The 20,271-nt window shown below is 45.6% G+C and overlaps 6 protein-coding genes across 6 annotated transcripts; 5 read left to right on the top strand and 1 right to left on the bottom strand.

The window, feature by feature from the left end:
• Positions 1-1,010: 1,010 nt before the first annotated feature.
• H257_05280 (hypothetical protein) lies at positions 1,011-2,826 on the top strand (the record flags this gene model as incomplete). Its single annotated transcript, XM_009830088.1, has 4 exons — positions 1,011-1,223; positions 1,404-1,664; positions 1,731-1,968; positions 2,273-2,826. 4 exons carry the CDS (start codon positions 1,011-1,013, stop codon positions 2,824-2,826), a joined length of 1,266 nt encoding a protein of 421 aa, XP_009828390.1.
• Positions 2,827-2,887: 61 nt separating this feature from the next.
• H257_05279 (hypothetical protein) lies at positions 2,888-4,937 on the top strand (the record flags this gene model as incomplete). Its single annotated transcript, XM_009830087.1, has 6 exons — positions 2,888-3,049; positions 3,167-3,288; positions 3,987-4,036; positions 4,086-4,333; positions 4,497-4,566; positions 4,630-4,937. 6 exons carry the CDS (start codon positions 2,888-2,890, stop codon positions 4,935-4,937), a joined length of 960 nt encoding a protein of 319 aa, XP_009828389.1.
• A 4,499-nt stretch (positions 4,938-9,436) lies between these two features.
• H257_05278 (hypothetical protein) lies at positions 9,437-12,412 on the top strand (the record flags this gene model as incomplete). The annotated part of the gene is made up of 4 exons (XM_009830086.1): positions 9,437-9,769; positions 10,370-10,540; positions 10,605-11,469; positions 11,799-12,412. The coding sequence occupies 4 exons, from the start codon at positions 9,437-9,439 to the stop codon at positions 12,410-12,412; spliced, it is 1,983 nt and encodes a 660-aa protein (XP_009828388.1).
• A 1,352-nt stretch (positions 12,413-13,764) lies between these two features.
• Positions 13,765-14,123, top strand: H257_05277 (hypothetical protein; the record flags this gene model as incomplete). Its single annotated transcript, XM_009830085.1, has 2 exons — positions 13,765-14,037; positions 14,097-14,123. The coding sequence occupies 2 exons, from the start codon at positions 13,765-13,767 to the stop codon at positions 14,121-14,123; spliced, it is 300 nt and encodes a 99-aa protein (XP_009828387.1).
• Positions 14,124-14,321: 198 nt separating this feature from the next.
• Positions 14,322-15,441, bottom strand: H257_05276 (hypothetical protein; the record flags this gene model as incomplete). The annotated part of the gene is made up of 5 exons (XM_009830084.1): positions 14,322-14,507; positions 14,558-14,759; positions 14,877-15,108; positions 15,177-15,234; positions 15,295-15,441. 5 exons carry the CDS (start codon positions 15,439-15,441, stop codon positions 14,322-14,324), a joined length of 825 nt encoding a protein of 274 aa, XP_009828386.1.
• Positions 15,442-17,581: 2,140 nt separating this feature from the next.
• H257_05275 (hypothetical protein) lies at positions 17,582-18,231 on the top strand (the record flags this gene model as incomplete). Its single annotated transcript, XM_009830083.1, has 2 exons — positions 17,582-17,728; positions 17,800-18,231. The coding sequence occupies 2 exons, from the start codon at positions 17,582-17,584 to the stop codon at positions 18,229-18,231; spliced, it is 579 nt and encodes a 192-aa protein (XP_009828385.1).
• Between the last annotated feature and the right edge of the window lie 2,040 nt (positions 18,232-20,271).

Raw genomic sequence — 20,271 nt, 5'->3', positions numbered from 1 at the left:
GATTTGGTCTGACGAAAAGAAGTGGAACCTCGACGGCCCTGACGGCTACAATTACTACTGGGCTGATCTAACTGGCCGTCGCGAGCACTTTTCCAAACGTCAAAATGGTGGTGGTGGCATCATGGTTTGGGGTGGTTTTAGCAGTCGTGGCAAGACCGAGCTCGCCTTCCTGGAAGGTAAACAAAACTCGGAAGCCTACATTGAAACTATATCCAACTACATGTTGCCGTTTGCCCACTGCATGCATGCCGACGACTACCGTTTCCAGCAAGACAATGCTTCCATCCACACGGCGCGCTCTGTTATGGAGTGGTTCAAGGAGCCTGATGTTGCCGTGGACGTTATCCAGTGGCCTGCCAAGTCACCGGACTTGAATCCTATCGAAAACCTATGGGGTATCATGTCTCGAAAGGTCTACGACAAAGGAAGACGCAAGTTTTCTTCGAAGGCGGACCTTATTGCTTGCGTTCGTCAAGTATGGGACGAAATTGACATTTCGTTGCTTCAGAAGCTCGTTGGGGGAATGCCAAAGCGATGTGAATTGGTCCTTGATAGTCGAGGTCGCAAAATTAAGTACTAAACATGGGAATTTTCATAGTTGTCATATAATTATTTCTTTGCTATTTTTTCCCAATTGGTGTAGCATTGAGGTTAACGATATTTTTTGCCTACAATCACTTGATTATGTCTCCAATCTAGTGTCCATTGCTGCGTGTATTCTCCTCGCAAGCACAAATGCCATTTGCGACCACTTACGAAAAGAAAACCTACCTGTCATATCATTATTTCCACCACTTTACACCTTTTCCCGACCAATGTGAGTACGGTTTCCAAGCAAAGTGACCTTGATACAGACTTTAAATTTTTACAAGTTCATATAACACATCAATTTCCATCCAATGTGAAATGGTTTCCAACCAAAGTGAATTGGAGCCAATCAAATTGGCGCGAGGGATAAGGCGCGAATGTAAAAACACAAAAGAAACACACGTACTTCCAAATTTTCGCGGATGGCCTCACCTCCAGCCCGCAAATCGCCGACGCCAGAAGAAAAGAAGCGTGTCCTTGACGCATACATCAACGGCGGCCGCGATTGGAAGATCATCGCAGCGCACCTCGAAGTCAACTGCCTGACGCATCGCCCACTCGAATCGCATCACCTCACTACCGCGCGGAGGACAACGCGACAAGTGCACGAAAGTAACGCCTGCGATCTGTGCCGCGTTAGAAGGATATGTCAATGAAAATTGACTTTTTACATTGGGGCAAGTGAAGCAGTTTATCGCCTTCGACTTTCAGGGACAAATATATCGCTTCGAACGATCAGTCGTCACTCATCGGCATGCAGTATACCGTCAAGGATGTGAATTGAACCATCGCCATGCAACAATGAAACAAACAAGGAAAAGCGACAAGAGTTTGCCCGTGCTGTCCTGCAACACCAAGAAAGTGCCGATTACATGGTGTACTACGACGAAACGAATTATATCTTGTACTGCAAGCGTTCCTTGGGCCGCTCCAAGAAAGGCGAACGAGCTGTGGTGACGCTACCTCCCTCCAAAGGACCCAACCTTCAAATCCACTGTGCGGTGTCCGCCCGCGATGGGCTTGTCTGCAGCCGCCTCGAACACGGAAGCATACCAATGGAGCAAAACGCCGCATTTGTCGAGTAAGTGTACCCAGCACTGAAGCGCTCTCCACCCTGGCAAGCACATTTTCAAGAGAAGTAGATTGTGATCTTTTTGGACAATGCACCTGCTCATTCGCAGACCGAAACTCGGGTAGTGGCTCATGACGACATGGTGCTCCTTCGGCTCTCCAATGCTCAACCCTATCGTGTCATGCTTCAGTGTCTTAAAGGCTGCGATCAAGCGTTACCTGGCCCTGACATGTTTGATCGACGAGACTACGACACATACCTCGAGGCCCGCATGTGCCTCTTAGAGGATGCCGCTAGGGAGTCGCTCGGTGTTATCACTCAACCTTTGATGGTTCGTGAGTCCTTGTTTTGCCAGCGCAATATGATGAAAGCTCTTCACCTTGAAGATATGTAGTATGGCAAGTAATTCAGGATTTCACTTTGGTTGGAAGTCATTTAGCTTTGAATGGAAACTTTCATGTCTGGAAATTACCGCTCCCATCAAAATCTATTTCAATTTGCTTGGAAACCGTACTCACATTTGTCGCGAAAAGGTGTACACCATTTCCCAATCAAGTTGCGCAAGTTTTCTAATCAAAGTAACATGGATATAAAATATTAAAATTTCACAAGTGATGTGCAGCGCAAAAATTCAGATCAAAGTGAAATGCCAAGGCGCGAAATGTGCGCGGGTAGATGTGCTTAATTCAGCTAGTTGTCCATTTTCCAATCTCTCGTCTTGTCCCCGAATGGCAAAGCACAAGGGTCCAACTCCTGACGAGAAGAAACATGTTCTCGATGCACACCTTCGTGGTAAAGACTGGAAGACAGTCGGCAAACACAATGGAGTAACCATGGCGACTGCGAGGCGTGTGGTCATCACCGGACGAACCACGCTACTCCAAAGTGGTTGGTTTCGAACGTCGAAGTCAAAAGTCACGCCCGAGATCCGAGCAGCCTTGGAGACGTACATAAATGCGAATTGCCAATACACCCTGCGTGAAATGCAAAGTTTTCTTGCTGTCGACTTTCCGGGAACGAGCATTTCTGTTCAAACCATCAGTCGACACCTCCTGGGCATGCTTTACTTTGTTAAACAAGTACGCATCGAACCGGTGACATGCAACAACGACGTCAACAAGGCCAAGCGGCAAAACTTTGCCCTGAAACCGCGCATGCATCAATAATCCGGTGACGACATCGTCTATTACGATGAGACGAACTTGAACGTCTACTGCAAGCGCAGCCATGGACGATCCAAGGAATCAGGCTGCATGTGTCGCCTTGCCGCCATCAAAGGGGCCAAACCTTCAAGTTCAGTGCGCTGTGTCACCCGAAGAGGGTCTCGTGACCTACCGACTTGAGCGTGGAAGCATCAAGATGGAGAAGAACGCTGAATTCGTCGAAGAAGTTTACCAGGCTGTCAAGCAGTCGGCAACGTAGCAGACGCACTTCCAAGGCAAGCGTATTGTCATCGTGTTGGACAACGCGCCTGCCTATTCGCAAATGGAGACGCGTGTTGTTTAGCACGATGGCATGCTGTTGCTCCGACTTGGCCCCTACTCGCCCATGCTCAACCCAATCGAAAGTTGCTTCAGCGTCTTGAAGGCACGCATCAAGAGCTATCTCGCGCTCCATACGGATGCTAGGTTTGAGTGAGGTGAGTATGCCTCATTTCTCGAACGACGCATGGACTTACTCGAGGATGTAGCTCGTGAATCACTGCCATGCATCACTCAACCATTTGTGATCCGTGAAACTCTTTTGCCAACACAACGTAGAAAAAGCACTCCTGTTGGAGAACATGGCCTATAGTCAGTAGGAATTATTAATTTTTATATTTATCATTTATTTTAGAAAAACATACACATCTTGAACAATGTATACAGGACATTTCATATTGAATGAGAAAATTTCAACTTGGTTTGGAAATTTGTCTGTTTTCTACGGGTTTGGTATTATAAACAATGTTTGAAACGTTTTTTATTTCAAGTTGAAAACGTGCGCAACTTGATCGGAAAGAGGTGAATTACTATTAATAGTACGTTAAATATCGACAATAGAATTATGAATCCCATAGATGAGAGATAAATGATATTTTCAGACTAACGTTATTTGAAGTAAACTGGTACTGTATTGTAGTACTGTATTCAAGCCTTAAGAGCCTGGTCTGCGAACGAATTGTTCCTGCTTTTGGCCATTCCTGCTTTTGCAAAATCAGTTTGATTGGCTACAATTATCCGTAATCCGAATGTACTCCTTGCTTTTCGTGTCATGAAAAGCATGGACTCTCCAACCCTGCCTGTAACCAGTCATTCCTGCTTTTCGCACGCTTTTGTGCGACCAGGTCAGCCATGTCCGACCATGAGGTCCAACCGCCGGCAGAGATGGTGCTAGGTTGATGCAATACATACATACATATCATGCGTCACACATAAAACCATAGATACTGCCACCCCGAAGGCCAAGGCAGGCAAGCGCAAGGAGAAGAAAGCGTCCTCGGAGAACAAACGCTCTGTCCGGTGGTGCGATGAGAGTGTGGCGACACTCTTTCGCCTCCGTTACGACTCGCCTTTGGCAAAAAGGTTCGAGTCCAAGAACAACGCCGAGAAGAAGACGGCGTACGTGATGTTGGCGGCGGAGCTGAGCGTCGCCATGGAAAGCGATTACACTGTGGCTCAGGTCCAGGACAAGGTACGAAAGTTTGATTTTGTCGTTTGATTGATGTGTTTTAGTTCTCGAAATTGAAAACAACGTGGTCGATAACGAAGCCCTCGAACCCCAGCGATACTGGGAACGCTCCCCTGGCCCCCTTGGCCCCCCATTACGACATTATGTTGGAGTTTTGGGGTCGAAGAAGGGGTACCAACGGGAATCTCTCATGTCTACCGACGCAACCATTGCCGATGGCACAAACTCCTCGGACGGTAGAAATATTTCGCAAATATATGTATTTTTACCACACAAGTAAATGTTTTTTAATAATTTAGAAGCCCAAGTAAAGCGTGAGCATAGTTCGGACGATGACTACGACAGCGACAAGCCCCCAGAGCGTCGTAAAAAGCCCGCAAAAGTTACGAAAGCCTCTAGTGAAGGCGAGGCGTTGGAAGCCTGTTTTCTCGCCATAAAGGAGGGACTTATTCACTTGGGAACGTCGCTGTCTGCTGCGACACCGAGTCCTCCGCCCCCGCCTGCTTCCAGGGCAACTCTGGACGATGTATTGCGTGCAATTCAGGGCCAATCTGACACTATGGCGCAACTCCTTGCTCATTTGGTTGCACGCAAACAAATAATGTAACGGTGATTGCAAAGTATGTTTCTTTTAATTCAAATACTAGCTTTTCCACGACGTTTCAACACTGCAGTCTTGCGAATGAGAGGATTTGTTTCAGTTTCACTTGGATCAGCAGGTTAAAAATACAAATTTCTGTCACGGTTCAGAAAAGAGTCCGACATTGCAATGAATTAACATGTTATGCAACATAAAACAACATGTAGTGACCGCAACAGTTTGTTCGAGAGATGTTTGATTCATCACTGTTTTCAGAATTCTAAATCGTTCTTTCAAACGGCCAAAAGCACATTCAACAACCATACGAGTACTTAACAATCTAAAATTGAAATGTTTTTGAACTTTTGTCAACACTTCACCTTCCTCATGCGGCAAAAATGGCGTTAACAGCCAAGGAAGCAACGTGTATCCACAATCACCAAGCAGAAAACATCCAGTCGGCACAAGTCGTCGAATAGTCTCACCAACTACAGATACTTTCCAAATCTTTTTGTCGGAAAATGAACCGGGACGAATATCCACAGACATAAATACCATTCGTTAATCAACAATCGCTTGCACATTCAATGAGGGATCACCATTTCGATTGTAAAATCTACTCCAATGGTCGCTGTATATCAATCAGAGTGCCATCAACAGCTCCAACAACACCAGGAATTCTTTGAACTTTATAAAATCCACGTTCGACACGATGCCATGCACGAGAGTCCATAAGAAAATGAATCCATTTGTTTGCATTAGAGGAGACAACATTGACGAAAGTCGAAACCACAGTCACACACCACGACCTAGCCATACCAAATGCACCAGCGGTTTCACGGTATCCTCCCTCAGAACCCAAGAAATAGAGAAAGTCAGCAACTTTTTTTTCAAACGAGTGGACCGAACGACGTCGGGAGTACTTTGGCAATCGACGGCGAAGCCACACAACTATCTTACAGAACGCTCGTTGGTCACAACGAAGGTTGTCACGAAACCATTGCTCATATCGCGGGTCACCAAGCATGTCATCAAAGTTGACATTCGTAATAGTCAGAATGTTGTACTTCGAAGAGGTCGAGCTGGTAGCTAAAGAAATGCATACAGCACACACAACCGCGGCAACTGAGGCAACAACACCTCTCAAACCATCCATGGTGCTCGCAACCATTCAAAGCAGGAACACCAAAAGCAGGAATGGCTTCCCAGACCAGGTAATTGGGCCCTATCCGAATAAAATTTATCCGTACAAAGCAGGAATGGCTGAATGCAGGAACAATTTTTCACAGACCAGGCCCTAACTAGGGCCATCTACACTGATATTATCAAAAATTCACAATTTTGACTTTGAACCGGTACATAGGATTCAAGCCTGAACTACAGATAGCGACGGAAATAATTGCCAAGTTGTGCTGCGCAGAATCTCGGAATATTATTAATATCCAAACGCCATCACTGGAAATGAGGATAATTTCACACATTCTAGCCAATGGGTGACTCTTTCACCACGACGGCACGCATGATGTAATGTCAAGTTTGTATCAACAAATAATAGAAAGTGGCAATAATTCTGTATCACGACAAGCAGTTTGTTCATAATATCGAAAAGAAACTAGTAATTAATTGTAAGTGAATATTATATAAATGCCCCCAGTTACCAAATTCTCAACGATTGACTGTTTAATATAGATTATAGAACGTTATGCGCAAGCTTACTGTTAACTCAAACAATCGAGACAATCGCATCAATAGAATCTGCGCGAGAAGTCGGCAAAGGTCAATCAGTGCATACTTACTGTAGTAATTATATTGAAGAGCTTACGCGTACAGTACCGGTACCGTAATTGTATTGGAAGCTCTTCAGATCATTGAGGCCTCACGGCTTGTGAAAGGCATCTTAATTCCATGTACAGTATGTACCTGCACGGTAGTGCGTGCAATTTCAATGCGTGTGTGATTTACGGTATTTCGGCCGATGAAAGTGATTTGATATTTTTACTCTGTTGCCATCGTTGTCGTCGTTTAGTTATGATGTTTCCAATTGGTTGAAATTTGGCCAATCCGACGTCATTTCTGTGACACTTCGATGCAGGTTACAATTAAAATACAGGGTAGTACTGGATTTGCAAAATAATATTGATCATACAAATTGCTAGGGCCTTCCTTCTACATTGATATTCTCAAAATTCACAATTATAATTTTGAACCGGTACTTAACTTCAAGGTGAGTCTGGCACACACAACAATCTCTGTCCAATTAAAATTCCCAAAATTTGGGTCAAAATCAAACTGATTTGGAAAGCAATCAGTAAATCAGTTACTGCCAACTTTCAGAAAAATACTCTTGTCTATTTTTTGGCAAAAAACGTGATATTTTGAATATAGAATTCTCCAAATTTTGGATCCAACCAGAGAATTTTTCATTTTTTGCCGATTTGCTAGAAATTGCCAAAATATCGACAATTTTGGCCATTTTTTACATCCAGACTCACCCTTACTGTGATGTACTAGTAGCGAATTCACTCTTGATATGTAACTACATAGTACTATTAATCGTACCAGGTAGTTGAAAACTCGTCCAAAATTGGCGTATTTGTTGCGAAATCGTAAAAAAACGAAGGGTTTGAATTTCGGCCATCCATTGATCGTTTATGTTAAACACCCTAATAAGGATAATTATTCCCGAAATATCCAAACTTACCCTGCATCCATCGCTACAATGCATCCATCGCTACAATACCTGCATCAACTGCATCCACAACTGCATCCACCAATCGAATCCACTGCAACCAAATGCATCCACCAATCAAATAGAAAAGGTATAAACCAACACCAAACCATCGAGTTAGCGGTGTATGCAGGAGTGTTCCTATCTTTGGACGAATGCCTTAGTGATGGGGCTGGTCGAAGAATGAGTTAAATTGGCCCAGAGGTGGCCGAGGTAGAGTTGTGTATGTGTGCGGAATTGGCGACAGGGTAGGTGGCATGAGGTGTTCGGCGCCGTATTGGGGACGCAAGGAGTTAGCGGTGTATGCAGGAGTGTTGGGTGCGCAGTTTTTTCCAGCAAACGATGAAGCATTTCCGAGCACGCCTTAAATTGGATCGATTTCGAGCAAAATAGTCCAGAGAGGAACTTTCCGAGTGCACTTAATAGACACAAGAACATGTGTTAGTCATTGGTACATTTCCGAACAAATATTATCGTATGGTTTCTAGGATGCCAATGCTGAGTACAGTGGCGTCCACCTAATAGTACGAACTACTACTTCTGCGGTTGGTCGTAGAGCATTCCAGTCTCGTCCACGTTGAACACGCAGTCCTTAGAGAAGGAGGCGTACTCGTGGTGGAAGTCGTTGGTGAATTCCTCGAGGACCTCAGCCAGTACTCTTTGCTTCAGCTTGTTCTTGGTAGGTCGTTGGCGTGAAAAGCCATTTTGCTCCCGAGAGCGGAAGCCGAATCGAGGAACCCAGCCATCGTCTAGAGTATGCAGCTTGAACTTAGGAGCACGTAGAGTAGTTGTAGATGCCCACCTAACTAGATCTTCGCAGCATTTCACGAACTTGCAGCGCGGGTAGCGATCGCTGTGCCCTAGCTGGCTCCACGATTCAACGGACTCGGGCCGTGGTGTCCACATCACTCCGAGTACTGTACTGTACTGTACTGTACATATCAGAAAACATTTCGGGTTCTAAATTGACTACATTTGCTTTTTGAGCAAGCGAATTATAATACAAAAGAATATTAATTTGAGTTTCAAAATCCACGAAAAGTAGAAAATTTCTATATTGGCTTCCCCTACTTAAATCTTCGGTGGGTGTTGCATTAGTACTACTAAGTACAATCAGCATAACGTGGCCGACCATTGATGTGCCGATTGGTTATTGATCGACCAACATGTTTCTACCAATAGCATTGCCTTTCATATCTAATTGGACAAAACAAAACCTCTTGTCAAATTGAACTTGTGAAATATGATGGAGGGAAAAAGTGTAGTGTTTGAAAGGTTGACTATTTTGAATTGAAATGCCACCACGAACGCTGTACACGCACGACACCATGAGTATTGCCGTCCAAGAAGTGCTAGCCAAAACGCACACAGTGTCCATAGCAGCGAAAGCGTATGACATCCCTCCGCGTACGCTTCGTAAGCATGTGGTTGATGCCATCAACGGCGCAAACAACGACACACTGGTGACGATGGGACGCGTGCCACACTTGCCAAGGCAATTTGAAGACAATCTGGTAGCGTGGATTCTTGTCATGGAATATGATCCAATTGGACGTCATCATATTGTACAAAAGGCCACCGAAATGTCCGAGGCTGTCCAGACGTACCACGTGCGACGAAACTATCCACCGGGTGGTACAAACGGTTCCTCGACCGCCATCCAGAACTACGGGTCTCAAAGGCGCAAGTGCTCAGCAAACCACGGAACGGTGTTGACCATCCCGCCGTCGAGGAGTTCTTCCGAGAGTTGTCCACGTCCATCGCGCTCGTAAACAGGGACCCTGGGAGAATTTTTAACATGGACGAAACAAGCTTCGCGCCATCAAAGACATCAAAGAAAGTTGTCGTATATCGCACGACAAAACACGTGTTTGCAGAGGAATCATCTGCGTCCGCGCATGTCACCATTATCACATGTGTTGCCGCCGACGGAACCAAGATACCACCATTGTTTGTGCTCCCCGGTAACCGAGTATCTACGGAGGCGTGCGACAGCATCAGTATCCCTGGTGCCGCTATCACATCGTCGGAGAAAGGCTGGACGAACTCTTTCATTTGCCGGAAATGGCTGGCGATGCTCAACTCACAGTGGGCGAGCCCATCGAGGGGTCCGGGGATGTTATTGGACGAAGTATTTGTCCAATTCAAACGCGTTTTTTTAATCGATGCATACTCTTTAAACACATATACTGTCAAAATTACAGGCTTCGGTGGATAGTAATCACTGAGCTTCGCACAGAAAACTGCCCATTTCTGTGTATACAAGTCTGCATAAAATAAATACCTGTAAAATATAATTTTGCCATTATGATTTATAGCACAGAGGTTTATTTGATGAAAAACCTTCTAAATTAAATACTAACTGTGACTCTTCACAGTCAAGTGGCATGACGACAAATGTGCGCGTGGACGTGACTGCAGAAAAGTTCGCTCAGATTTGCAAGTTCGTCGAACAAAGTCGGCCTCGGGCCCTCACCAAGGAGGAAATACTTGATATTTTGCGAGCCAACGCATATCTACGCTATATTCATGCAACCCACAATGTTGACGTGATCCGCGAAGTTGCCACCCTCCTTGGTCGGTCCAGGAAAACCGTACAAGCCGTATGGCGTGAATATATTGTCGACAACGCTATCCTAAGTGTCTGCCCTCCAATACGTCCTCACGATCAACTCGAATTCCACGGACCGTAGGCGTCATATCGTCCGTCCAGCGATTCGTCCGCGAATAGCGCCAGGTTCGGCAGCGCGTGGTCGCCAAGGACGTTGATGCCTTTCTCCTTGAAACAAGCGTCCTACATTACGACCCCTATGTCAAAATTGAGAGAGAAAGTGCGGTGCGGTTGGTGCAACGGTTCGTGAAACACTGTGGGTACCTCCGTGGCTCCAAGAACAGGCAAGAAGTTGCTTGCATTGTCCGAGCGCAATATTCTTCTTCGGGATACCTACGTGCGTTTCATGTGTGAGGCCACGCAGCAAATTAACCCAACAACCCGTCGCACAGTCGTGTACCTCGATGAAAGCTCCGTCCATCATCACTACAACAAAAACGACATCTCCATGTACGATCCTACCGATGATCTGGACGTCCAGCCCAAAGCGAAGCACAAAGGCCGCCGATTTTGCTTCATCACCGCTATTGTGGACGGCGGCCCCGACAATTCGAAAATCCTGTTCTACGAAAAGTTTGTTGGTGGCAAGCAAACGAAGGACTGCCATGGTATGTTCGACAACTCGTACTTTGCGGACTGGTTTCACCGGCTCTTGGAGGCTCTCCAGGACCATGCTATCGCCAATGCCATCATCGTCATGAACAACGCAAAATATCACAAGTGCATACCAGACACCACGCCGAAATTCACGGGGCGTAAAGCCGACCTCATTGACGTCTGCGACACCCTTGGCATCGCCTACTCCCCCAGTGAGCTGAAGGCTACCATCTGGGCCAAGCTGCAGCCATACACGTCTGCTGTCGTACCTGAAGTTGTGGAGTTGGCATCGCACGCCGGGCACGAGGTCAAGTACAGTCCGCCGCACCACTCAGACCTGCAACTTATTAAGCTCGTGTGGGCAATCGTCAAAGGTAATGTCGGCAGACAGTACGACACCAATACCTCCTTCCATGACGTTGAGCAGCGCCTTGACGCGGCGTTCGAGGGTCTCACGTCACAAATGGTCCACGGGTGCATCATGAAGGCGGAGAGCGACCTCCTAGCCATCCATCAGCACATCAGCCCAATTGATGACGACGATTACCAGGACTCGAGTGACTCAGACAATGGGGACAGCGGCGGGAGCAGCGAGAGCTCGGACGACGAAATCGTTGTTTTCGGTTCGGATGGTCAATCTGTCGTTGTGTAAATGGATAATATCAGTAGATATTCAGTTTGTTTGCTCTACATTGGCCAATTTCGAGCAATCGATAGCCCTTGGCAATGTCGACATTTTGGTGCTAATTTGAAGCAAATCTGAGCAATATTGATGAAGTTATAGCCATTTTAGTGTTTACCTCTTTTTCTGTATAACTGTATCAATTGAGTCATGACTTGGCATCCATTTATAGAGTTATCTGTAATTCTGATTTGCGAGCCAGCACCGCAACACCCAATACAATTCGGATAGTTAACCGGCGGACCCCTCGATGGGCTCGCCCACTGTCAGGTATCCCGGATTCAATTCAACGCCCCATTTTGTTGATTTTGGACGGATGCTCGTCGCACTACTCGGAGTACATCTACGCAGAGGCAGCGTTGTTGAATATTTTGCTGCAATTCCTACCCGCCAATGCAACCCATCTGTTCCAGTCGTTGGATGTTACAGTCTTCAGGCCCTTCAAGCAGGCCATCCGAAAGGCGATTGAGGATACCATGTGGACTGACGTGTCCACATGTATCAGCAAGCAGCGCGCCATCGAAATCGCTTGCCGAGTCTGGTATCAATCGACGAACCAATCACCAATCACAAACGGCTTTGTGTGCACCGGACTCTGCCCCCCATCGTTGGACAAGATGTTGTACCGCCTGTCTCTTTTCAAGCCGTCTGCAGATATTGGGGTCAATGAGACGTGGCAGAAAAGGGTTGATAGTGTTCGTGATCATGGGCTACTTCTCCCGCCAACAAAGAAGCGAAAAAGCGCGACAAGAAAGACGTTGACCGTGAGCGGGAAGTTTATCACGGCAGATTACCACAACTTACTGCAAGCTGCAGCAAAGCCCAAGCGCAAGAAGAAGGCTACTCGCCAAACCGAAAATATTGTGGAAGATTGTGTGATTTAGATCTATAAACGAATAATTTCATTGATTTTGATTAACTGTGGTTAACATTGGTAAATTAAAGTCAATAGAGGCTATTGAAAGTTATATTAATTATTAGTTAGTTGCCGGCTGATTCAGACTTCCCTCAGGCATCGTGCCCACCTCGAAGACTAATCTTCACTGGTTAACCATTGTTCTGCCCCCACCTACTTCCGTTGTGGAGAAGTTTTACAGTAACAGGGTACGAAACGAACGCAGGCACATTGGTGGTGACGAACATTATGCCACAGGCACCCGCATTGGGCACCAGGAGGAAAATTGCTGAATGAGAGACATCAAGTCTGGTGTATTATGCACGTAAATTTTGTCAATCACTTTGATAGTCTAATGATTAAGTTGTCGTACTCGAGTTGGTGTAATGAAGTCACATAATGAGATTGTGACTCTTGTCAAACGTTCTATTTTGTCGCTTCCTGCTCCAGCGATCATGTAGTCGTACTCTAGTAAGCGTAAATCTTGTGAATGAATTTGAGTAGTGAGATTATAACTTATGTCAAACACTCTGTTTGTCGCTTTGGCTGTCTAACGATTATGTAGTCGTACTTGAGTGGGCCTACATCTTGTGATAATATTACGTAATGCGTTCTTTCGCTGCTCGAATGATCACGAAGTCATTCTGGAGTTGTCGTAAATCATGTAAATGAAGTTGCGCAATACTATTATGACTCTTGTCAAACGCACTTGTTTGTCGCATCGCTCGTTGAGCGATCATGTAGTCGAACACGCCCTGGTTGTCGCATTGATGAATATAACGCACTGCTTTGGAACAACAGTACAAACCCTCAATATATTATATCTTTCGCAATGTAATAAACCTTTATCATTTAATTTTATGCTGTTCGTCGAAGAAATATCACCCATCTCGATTTCGATACTTACTTCAAGTATAAATATCGGCACATCAATGATCGATAGTGTAAAGTGACATGTTTGCGAAATCTATTTTGCCAGCTTGACACTGTTTAAATCTATCATTGTTGGGAGGAGTAGGTAAAAGTGCTTGCAATAACCTTTCCAACAATGTATGTATCATAGGTATAACAGAAAAACTGATGGAAATAGTCAAGAAACAAAATACGGGAAAATGGGCACATCAATGGTCGGCCACGTTACGCTATTCTTACCGTGTCGTGATTGTTGGAACCATATATTCAAATATTCAAACCAAAAGGCAACACGACAACATACTTACCCTTCGAGCACCATGTCAAGTCGTCAACTCGTCAACTAACCTACACCATCGACAAGACGCGCGTCTTGATTGCACGATTCGACGAACTCGGGATCAGTAGTCGCAAGTTCTGTGAGGATGGATGGTGTGGATCAAGCAATGCACTGAGCTTACGACCACCACCCGTAACGCCAAGCTGCACTCGCTTGGAGGACAAGGCGCCAAGTGTATCATACCCTTGCAACACGACCTCCTCACGTTCATGAAAGACGTACGCCGCGATGAGCACATCTTGATGTCGATGCACATGATCACCTTCACGAAGATGCACTACAAGCCATGGCTCAATGCGTACATGGAGGGGAAGCCGGAGCCCTACAAGTCCATACTGCGGTTGTGTCAGGCGTTCGCGATCGTACGACGCCACCAACTTTTGAGGCACATACGAACCATTTGGACCCGTCGTCATGCAAGTACGAAACCATGAACCAGTCGGCATAAGTTCCTTCGCCCATCTCACTCCACGCATGAAGCAGAACTCCGGACAAAACAGCATGCTGGCGGGCTGAGCGGCACACGTGCATCCAACGCAAATACTGTGTCATAACTTCGTCGAAGAACGCAGGTTGGGAGTTTCGACTTGTTTTCTTCAGTGCGCCGCACGAGATGTGGCCAACAAATGAACACCGAGACTTGGAGTCAGATAAAGCAGTAAGCATTGAGGATTGCATCACGACGGTCGATGCTTCCAAATAGAAGTTGAAGGTCACGGCCAAAGAACACGTGGGCGTACTTCTTCACAGCCTCGGACATCTTCACGTAGCTCACTTCACTTTCAGATCGAACAAACATGTACACCCAAGGACGAAACGAATGCGCCGCAGTCTGTCTCTTCACATGCGTTGTCGTTCCACCAAATCCCACTAAAGTCCTACGGACGTGATGGAGCTTGTACGTCCATCTGCGGAGGAAGCAACATCGGTCCCTTGTCCGTTCATTGACGCGACAACGTTGTAAAAGGTCCGCCGTAATGTCACGATGAGACCCAGGGACATTTGATCCAGGTCAGCTGCGTCTTTGAAGCAGTGCTCGAAGATGTCCAGAACAAGTGTCTTGTTCTGGTCTTCGACCGAAATGCTATCCACGTAACACGAACGCTCGCTTCGTACCAGACTTGGCTTGAAACATTCTTCCTTCGTTTGGCACAAGCGGCTTGACGACCAACTTCGAATACTGGCAAAGGTAGATACAGACTTCGTCCCCGCATTGCTTCGCATGACAGTGACCCGCCAGCTTCGAATCTGGCCCCGAGTCGGCAGTTCCTCCAGAACGCGGGGAGTTTTCGAGTACGCCAACGTGAGTGAGGTGAGGACAGCGAACGGCCCAGAACCACCAAGGAGCACGTTATCGATTTCAGACAGAAAACGAGGGTGGATCTTGGTTCTCGATGAAGTCCCTGCGGCATCCAAGTTGTGGTGGCCTTTGACTTCAACAGGCACGATAGTGCCATTTGGGGCCAAACTTACGCTGTGCAACGATACATCGGTTTTAGACCATGCGGGCTTGCACTGCTGCTGACGTAAGTGTACTTGAAGTCGTCGAAACTTTGCATCTCCACGTGGGCATCACCAATACTCTGGCACTTCTTCACTCAGACGTAGTCACTACGCACAGTGCTCACATTTGCGTCCACAAACGGCTCTTCCGCACTCGATCCAGACGAGTCGACTGCGAAGTCACTATCTTCTTCACACACCCCACGGTCAAAGTCGCCAACACATCGGCGGTCGGAATCGCTGCCGTCGTCACGTTCCCTCATGACGTCACATTCAGCCCCATCACGCTTGTTGCCGTCCCCGCCATGATTGTTGCTCCAGCCCCAGGCTTCGTCTTGAAAACGATGGCGGTTCGAATCGTCGTCAGGATCATTGCTGTCAAGATCGCTGTCGAAGTCACATTCGGCCACGCCACGCTCGTTGCCGTCGTCGATCTCGCGGGGATCGAAGCGGTCACGGCCACGGTTGCTTGTACTTTCATGGGCAAGGTCTTGAAAACGATGGCAGTCGGAATCGTCGTCAGGTTCGCGGTAGCAATCCAAGTATATATATATTACAAGAATTTATAGGTATGAAATGATTCACCTATATTTAAGACCTCATAAAACGTGATATATATTTAAATAGTATATTATATACTTAATCCAAGTATATATATTTTAAATATATATATATACGTATGAAATGATTTACCTATATTTTATGAATGAATACATAGAACGAGAGGTGTTTAAATCCATATTTAAATACTATATATCGTCAATCCAAGTACATATATATTTCACAAAATTCATTAATATGAAATTATTTACCTATACTTTAATTGTTGAATTTATGAAAGGTGAATTATATTTCAATACGTATTAAAATACTAAAAAATACAAATGTATATATTCTATATATGCTCTATGCAACTATGTATTTTACAAGCAACATATTCTTTTACATAAAGTATATCTGTTCTATATCAATATATATATGAATATATACTAGTAGTTCCAGTGCAAACTATACATGCACACAAGCAGTGCAAAAATGAATAGAAAATTTGTTCCTTGTGGTGCTCATTTGAACTTTCTTAATCATCGCACCGAAATCAATATAATAGTACAACATGTGTAGTGATAGCAAACGCATACTAGTACCATGTACATACTTATCACATGACCACATAACACAAACATAGATCATTTTGAATGGTGCGCGCAAAAATGAAGTCATAACGTACAGTATGCGCTATGACCGCAAACATGCAACAATTACATACTTCGAAGTAGTTATCATAATGCGATATTATACGAGTCAACGCCATACCAAATTAAATCGTGAAATCAGTGTGATGGATGTCCTTCGTGCTCGCACATAGTAACCGCATACTTTACAAGCGAACACCATAACATATTAAATCGAAATCACTATGAATGGATGTCCTTCATGATCGCACAAAATAAAGTTATAACAGGGGCATATTGACCGCAACATAGGTTTATACATGTCAATCTCGTGACCACAATGTACAAGTAAATAACATACCCAATTAACTGTAAATCGAAAATATCATATCCAATTGTGCTCATTTGTCATTCACCATCTCATGGATGGAAAAAACAATAATCACACAAAAAATCAAGGTGCCTGCAGGACATAACTGTTGAATGCAGTGCCAGGGTAGTAATTATGAACGAGAGGACACCACAGTTGTTATTAACCCGCTCGGATGGGTTAATATGTAAGCCTGGATAGAAATTGTGTACGATACGGCAGTGTAAGCTGTTAGTGCTATTAATATTATTATGGTGCACGTCACCTATAAACTAACAACTTTTCACAAAATTTTCTACACTAAACATATACAAATGCAATATACATACCGGTTGATCGATCGGCAGAGGCCACCCCCAACCAACAGCAGAGACGTCACGACATAAACGACAGTTCCGACAACGGCGCCGCACAGACTATCCGAGGTGCGCGCTGGATCCAAAGACCCACCCCAGCTATCCGCACAGCAAACCGCGCCTTCCTTGCTGATTACGCTGCTCTCAGCTGGGCGACCTTGCACTTGTGGGTGCCAGAGGGGAAGAGGAGCAGGGAGTATAATGAGTCCAATGAAGAAGTGTGGTCGTCCCTGCAATTTAAAACATCTATGTTTTTACACTCCTAATGTTCGACGACTGATAAACACTACAGCGAACCCCGGGAAAAGCCGACCCCACCAAAAAAGCCGACCACCTCTACAATTTGAACTATTTTAATAAATTGCTTAACCTGCAATATTTTGTAAACCTAATCGAATTAACCAATCAAAGCTTAGCATAAATGCAGTGCACTGATTGGTGGATTCAATTATGAAAGTTCAAATTCAACAAGTGTCAATGTTGCCATTTCCTCGTTTGGACTACCATGCCGCGACGATGCCACAAGTCGCACACGATCGGCAAAAAGCGCAAGCTACTCGCCTTGTTCGACCAAGAATCCATCAATAGCCGGGTGTTTCGTGCCACCCATGACATCCCACGAAGCACTTGGATTGGATGGCAACAAGGCAAGGTAAAACTGACGGGCACAATATCAACGGGAAGCGGAAGGCGTTCGGTGGCATTCAAGAACCAACTGCTCAGTTAATGAAATATGTGCGACGGGACGAGCACATCCTCACGTCCATGCACATAATTGCGTTCATGAAGACGTACCATGCGGCCTGGCTCGACGTCTACAAGGTTGGGAAGCGAGATTCGTACAAGTCCCTTCTCAAGTTGTGCCACGATTTCACCCGGCGACACAACTTTTCTCAAAGAGTCCCATGTTATACGAAAATGCCGTCCGTAGACATGGAGGCTTTGCGCAACGACTTAGCTGGCCAGTGCTGGAACAAGTATCACGCGTACAAGTCGTGCGACATACTCAATGTTGACGAAACGGATGTCAACTATGACATACCTCCAGGCAAGATATGGGCAGGGAAGAGAAAGTCGTCGAAAGTGGACAATACCCATAACCACTCAGACGGCCTGACAGCGGTGTTGACATGTCGCGCGAACGTTACCTGGTGACTACCAATTTTGTTTATTGTCCACGGCGTCCCGGGTGGAACCATCGACAAATATGAGCTTGACACCTATCCTGAAGGGCATTATTATGATGTCCAGGAGGCTGCTTGGGTGGACGGTCGTGTTTGGAAGGCGTACCTTGAAATGCTACCACCTTACATCATTGGACCTCATGTCATCCACACCGACAATTTCGATTCCCATGTGACAGCATCTGCGGAAGCAATTGCAGGTACGTTGCTGCTATTTTATTCGTGTTACTAATGATGTATTGTAGATGATTTATTCAGCAATTGCAGGTACGTTGCTGCTATTTTATTCGTGTTACTAATGATGTACTGTAGATGATTTATTCAGTATCTTGGAGCCTTTGCCAGCGAATTGCCCACGTGTGTGTCAACCGTTGGACGTTCAAGAAATTGCTTCGAATACTGTTGCTTGAAGAAAAGCCGGTGAGAACTCCTGCAGAAAAGCGTTGGCCATGATCAAGCGTTCGATTGCGGCGTGAGAGTGAATTGCGGCGATCCCCAAACCGGAAATTGTAGTTGTGTCATGTATCGTCGCACGGAACCAAGTTATACCCTGTCGCCACTTCCGCACACATACACAACTCGCCTCGGCAATCTCTGGGTCAATTTAATTCATTCTTCGACCAGTCTCATCCCTAAGGTGTGGTCAAAATGTATTTGTAGTGGTTCGATTTTATTACTTGGATTTATTGTGTATTTATTTGGTTCACTGTACTCTTGTGATAGCCAAGTACCATGGTAAGTGCGTATGCGGAGCTGGCGGCTAAGCGTGCGTGACGAGACCGCAGCCGTGCGCAAAAGTGGCTATTGCTATCAGCCAAGCAGGACCAACGCGCAGGTGCCGGAATGTTGGATGTCGTGATGAATAACGAGCTTGGGTTGGCGAAGGAATGCCATAAATATTTCGGGAGCCGTGTGCTTGAAGATAACACGAAGAAATGCTACGAAAAGCATTATCATATTCTGAGGTACTTCTTTGGCCTTATTGGTGACTACTCATCATTAGTATTACTACATCGTGACGCTCCCAAATTTGCCCCGGCAATGTCAGTGAAGAGCTTATGTGCTACTTGAGCACTTAAGCACTTCACTGACATTGTTGGTGCATGGAACCCCACTGTTCTACGATGATGCGAACAAATCGCCTGTTCTCAACGTCGATGGTGGACATGTCGCGTGCCAAAGTGCTTGAAAGACCTGAAGAACATGATTCAGTTCAGCGCTGCGGTGTCGACCGCTCACAAGGCCCATAACATGGATAGCGTGTCATATGAACCATGCGATGCCTGCATTGGGTTGTGCTAGAAGTCGGGTGAAACATCGGGGTGTCGACACCACGGAGGGTGAGGAAGGCTACAATGTAACAGGTCGACAGGGTCCATTTGCTACCCACTGGCTTCGGAAGACAGGGTGTCTACTAGCGACATGGGGTGGCGCGACGTAGATATGATGCAAGCATCATGCCACAAATCCCTCGAAATGCACGTTGTGGTTTGAGTGGTACCAAGGCAACGACGGCAACCGTCAACGCCGCTCGGACATGAAGCTGCTTGTTGACTTCATGCGGCTTTTCATCGAAGGTGGATACAGCCTAGATGAGCACAAGGACGGATACTTTTTCATCTTTTAAACTTAAATGTTTATTTATTATTTCTAAAAAAATTTTTATAAAACTTATTTTTTTAAGATTAATTTTAAAGATTTGCGATGAAGTACTCACGCTAGGGAAGTCAGCAGAGGTGAAGTTGGGTTTATATTTTAAAGAAAAAGGAATCAACGCTAAGGCAGGCGGCGCGTGCTTGAAGAAACTGCCTGAGCTGCACTGTGCTCGGCACTTGGATGGCCACATCCAACGCTTTGATGGGCTGTTTCGTGCCGGCTTAGTCGAAGACCCATCGCCTTTGTCGTCGATTAACCAGCTACGACCATTGCAATTGAACGCGTCAATTTGATAAGTTTAAATTGATAATACTTACATTTTGAAATATGTTTGCACTGAGTCCACAAAGTGCAG

Source organism: Aphanomyces astaci, assembly GCF_000520075.1.
Source record: "Aphanomyces astaci strain APO3 unplaced genomic scaffold supercont1.10, whole genome shotgun sequence".
In the NCBI taxonomy this organism is placed as follows: Eukaryota; Oomycota; class Saprolegniomycetes; order Saprolegniales; family Verrucalvaceae; genus Aphanomyces; species Aphanomyces astaci.
The sequence above is the reverse complement of the archived record's forward strand: the minus strand, read 5'-3'. Positions and strand labels throughout refer to the sequence as shown.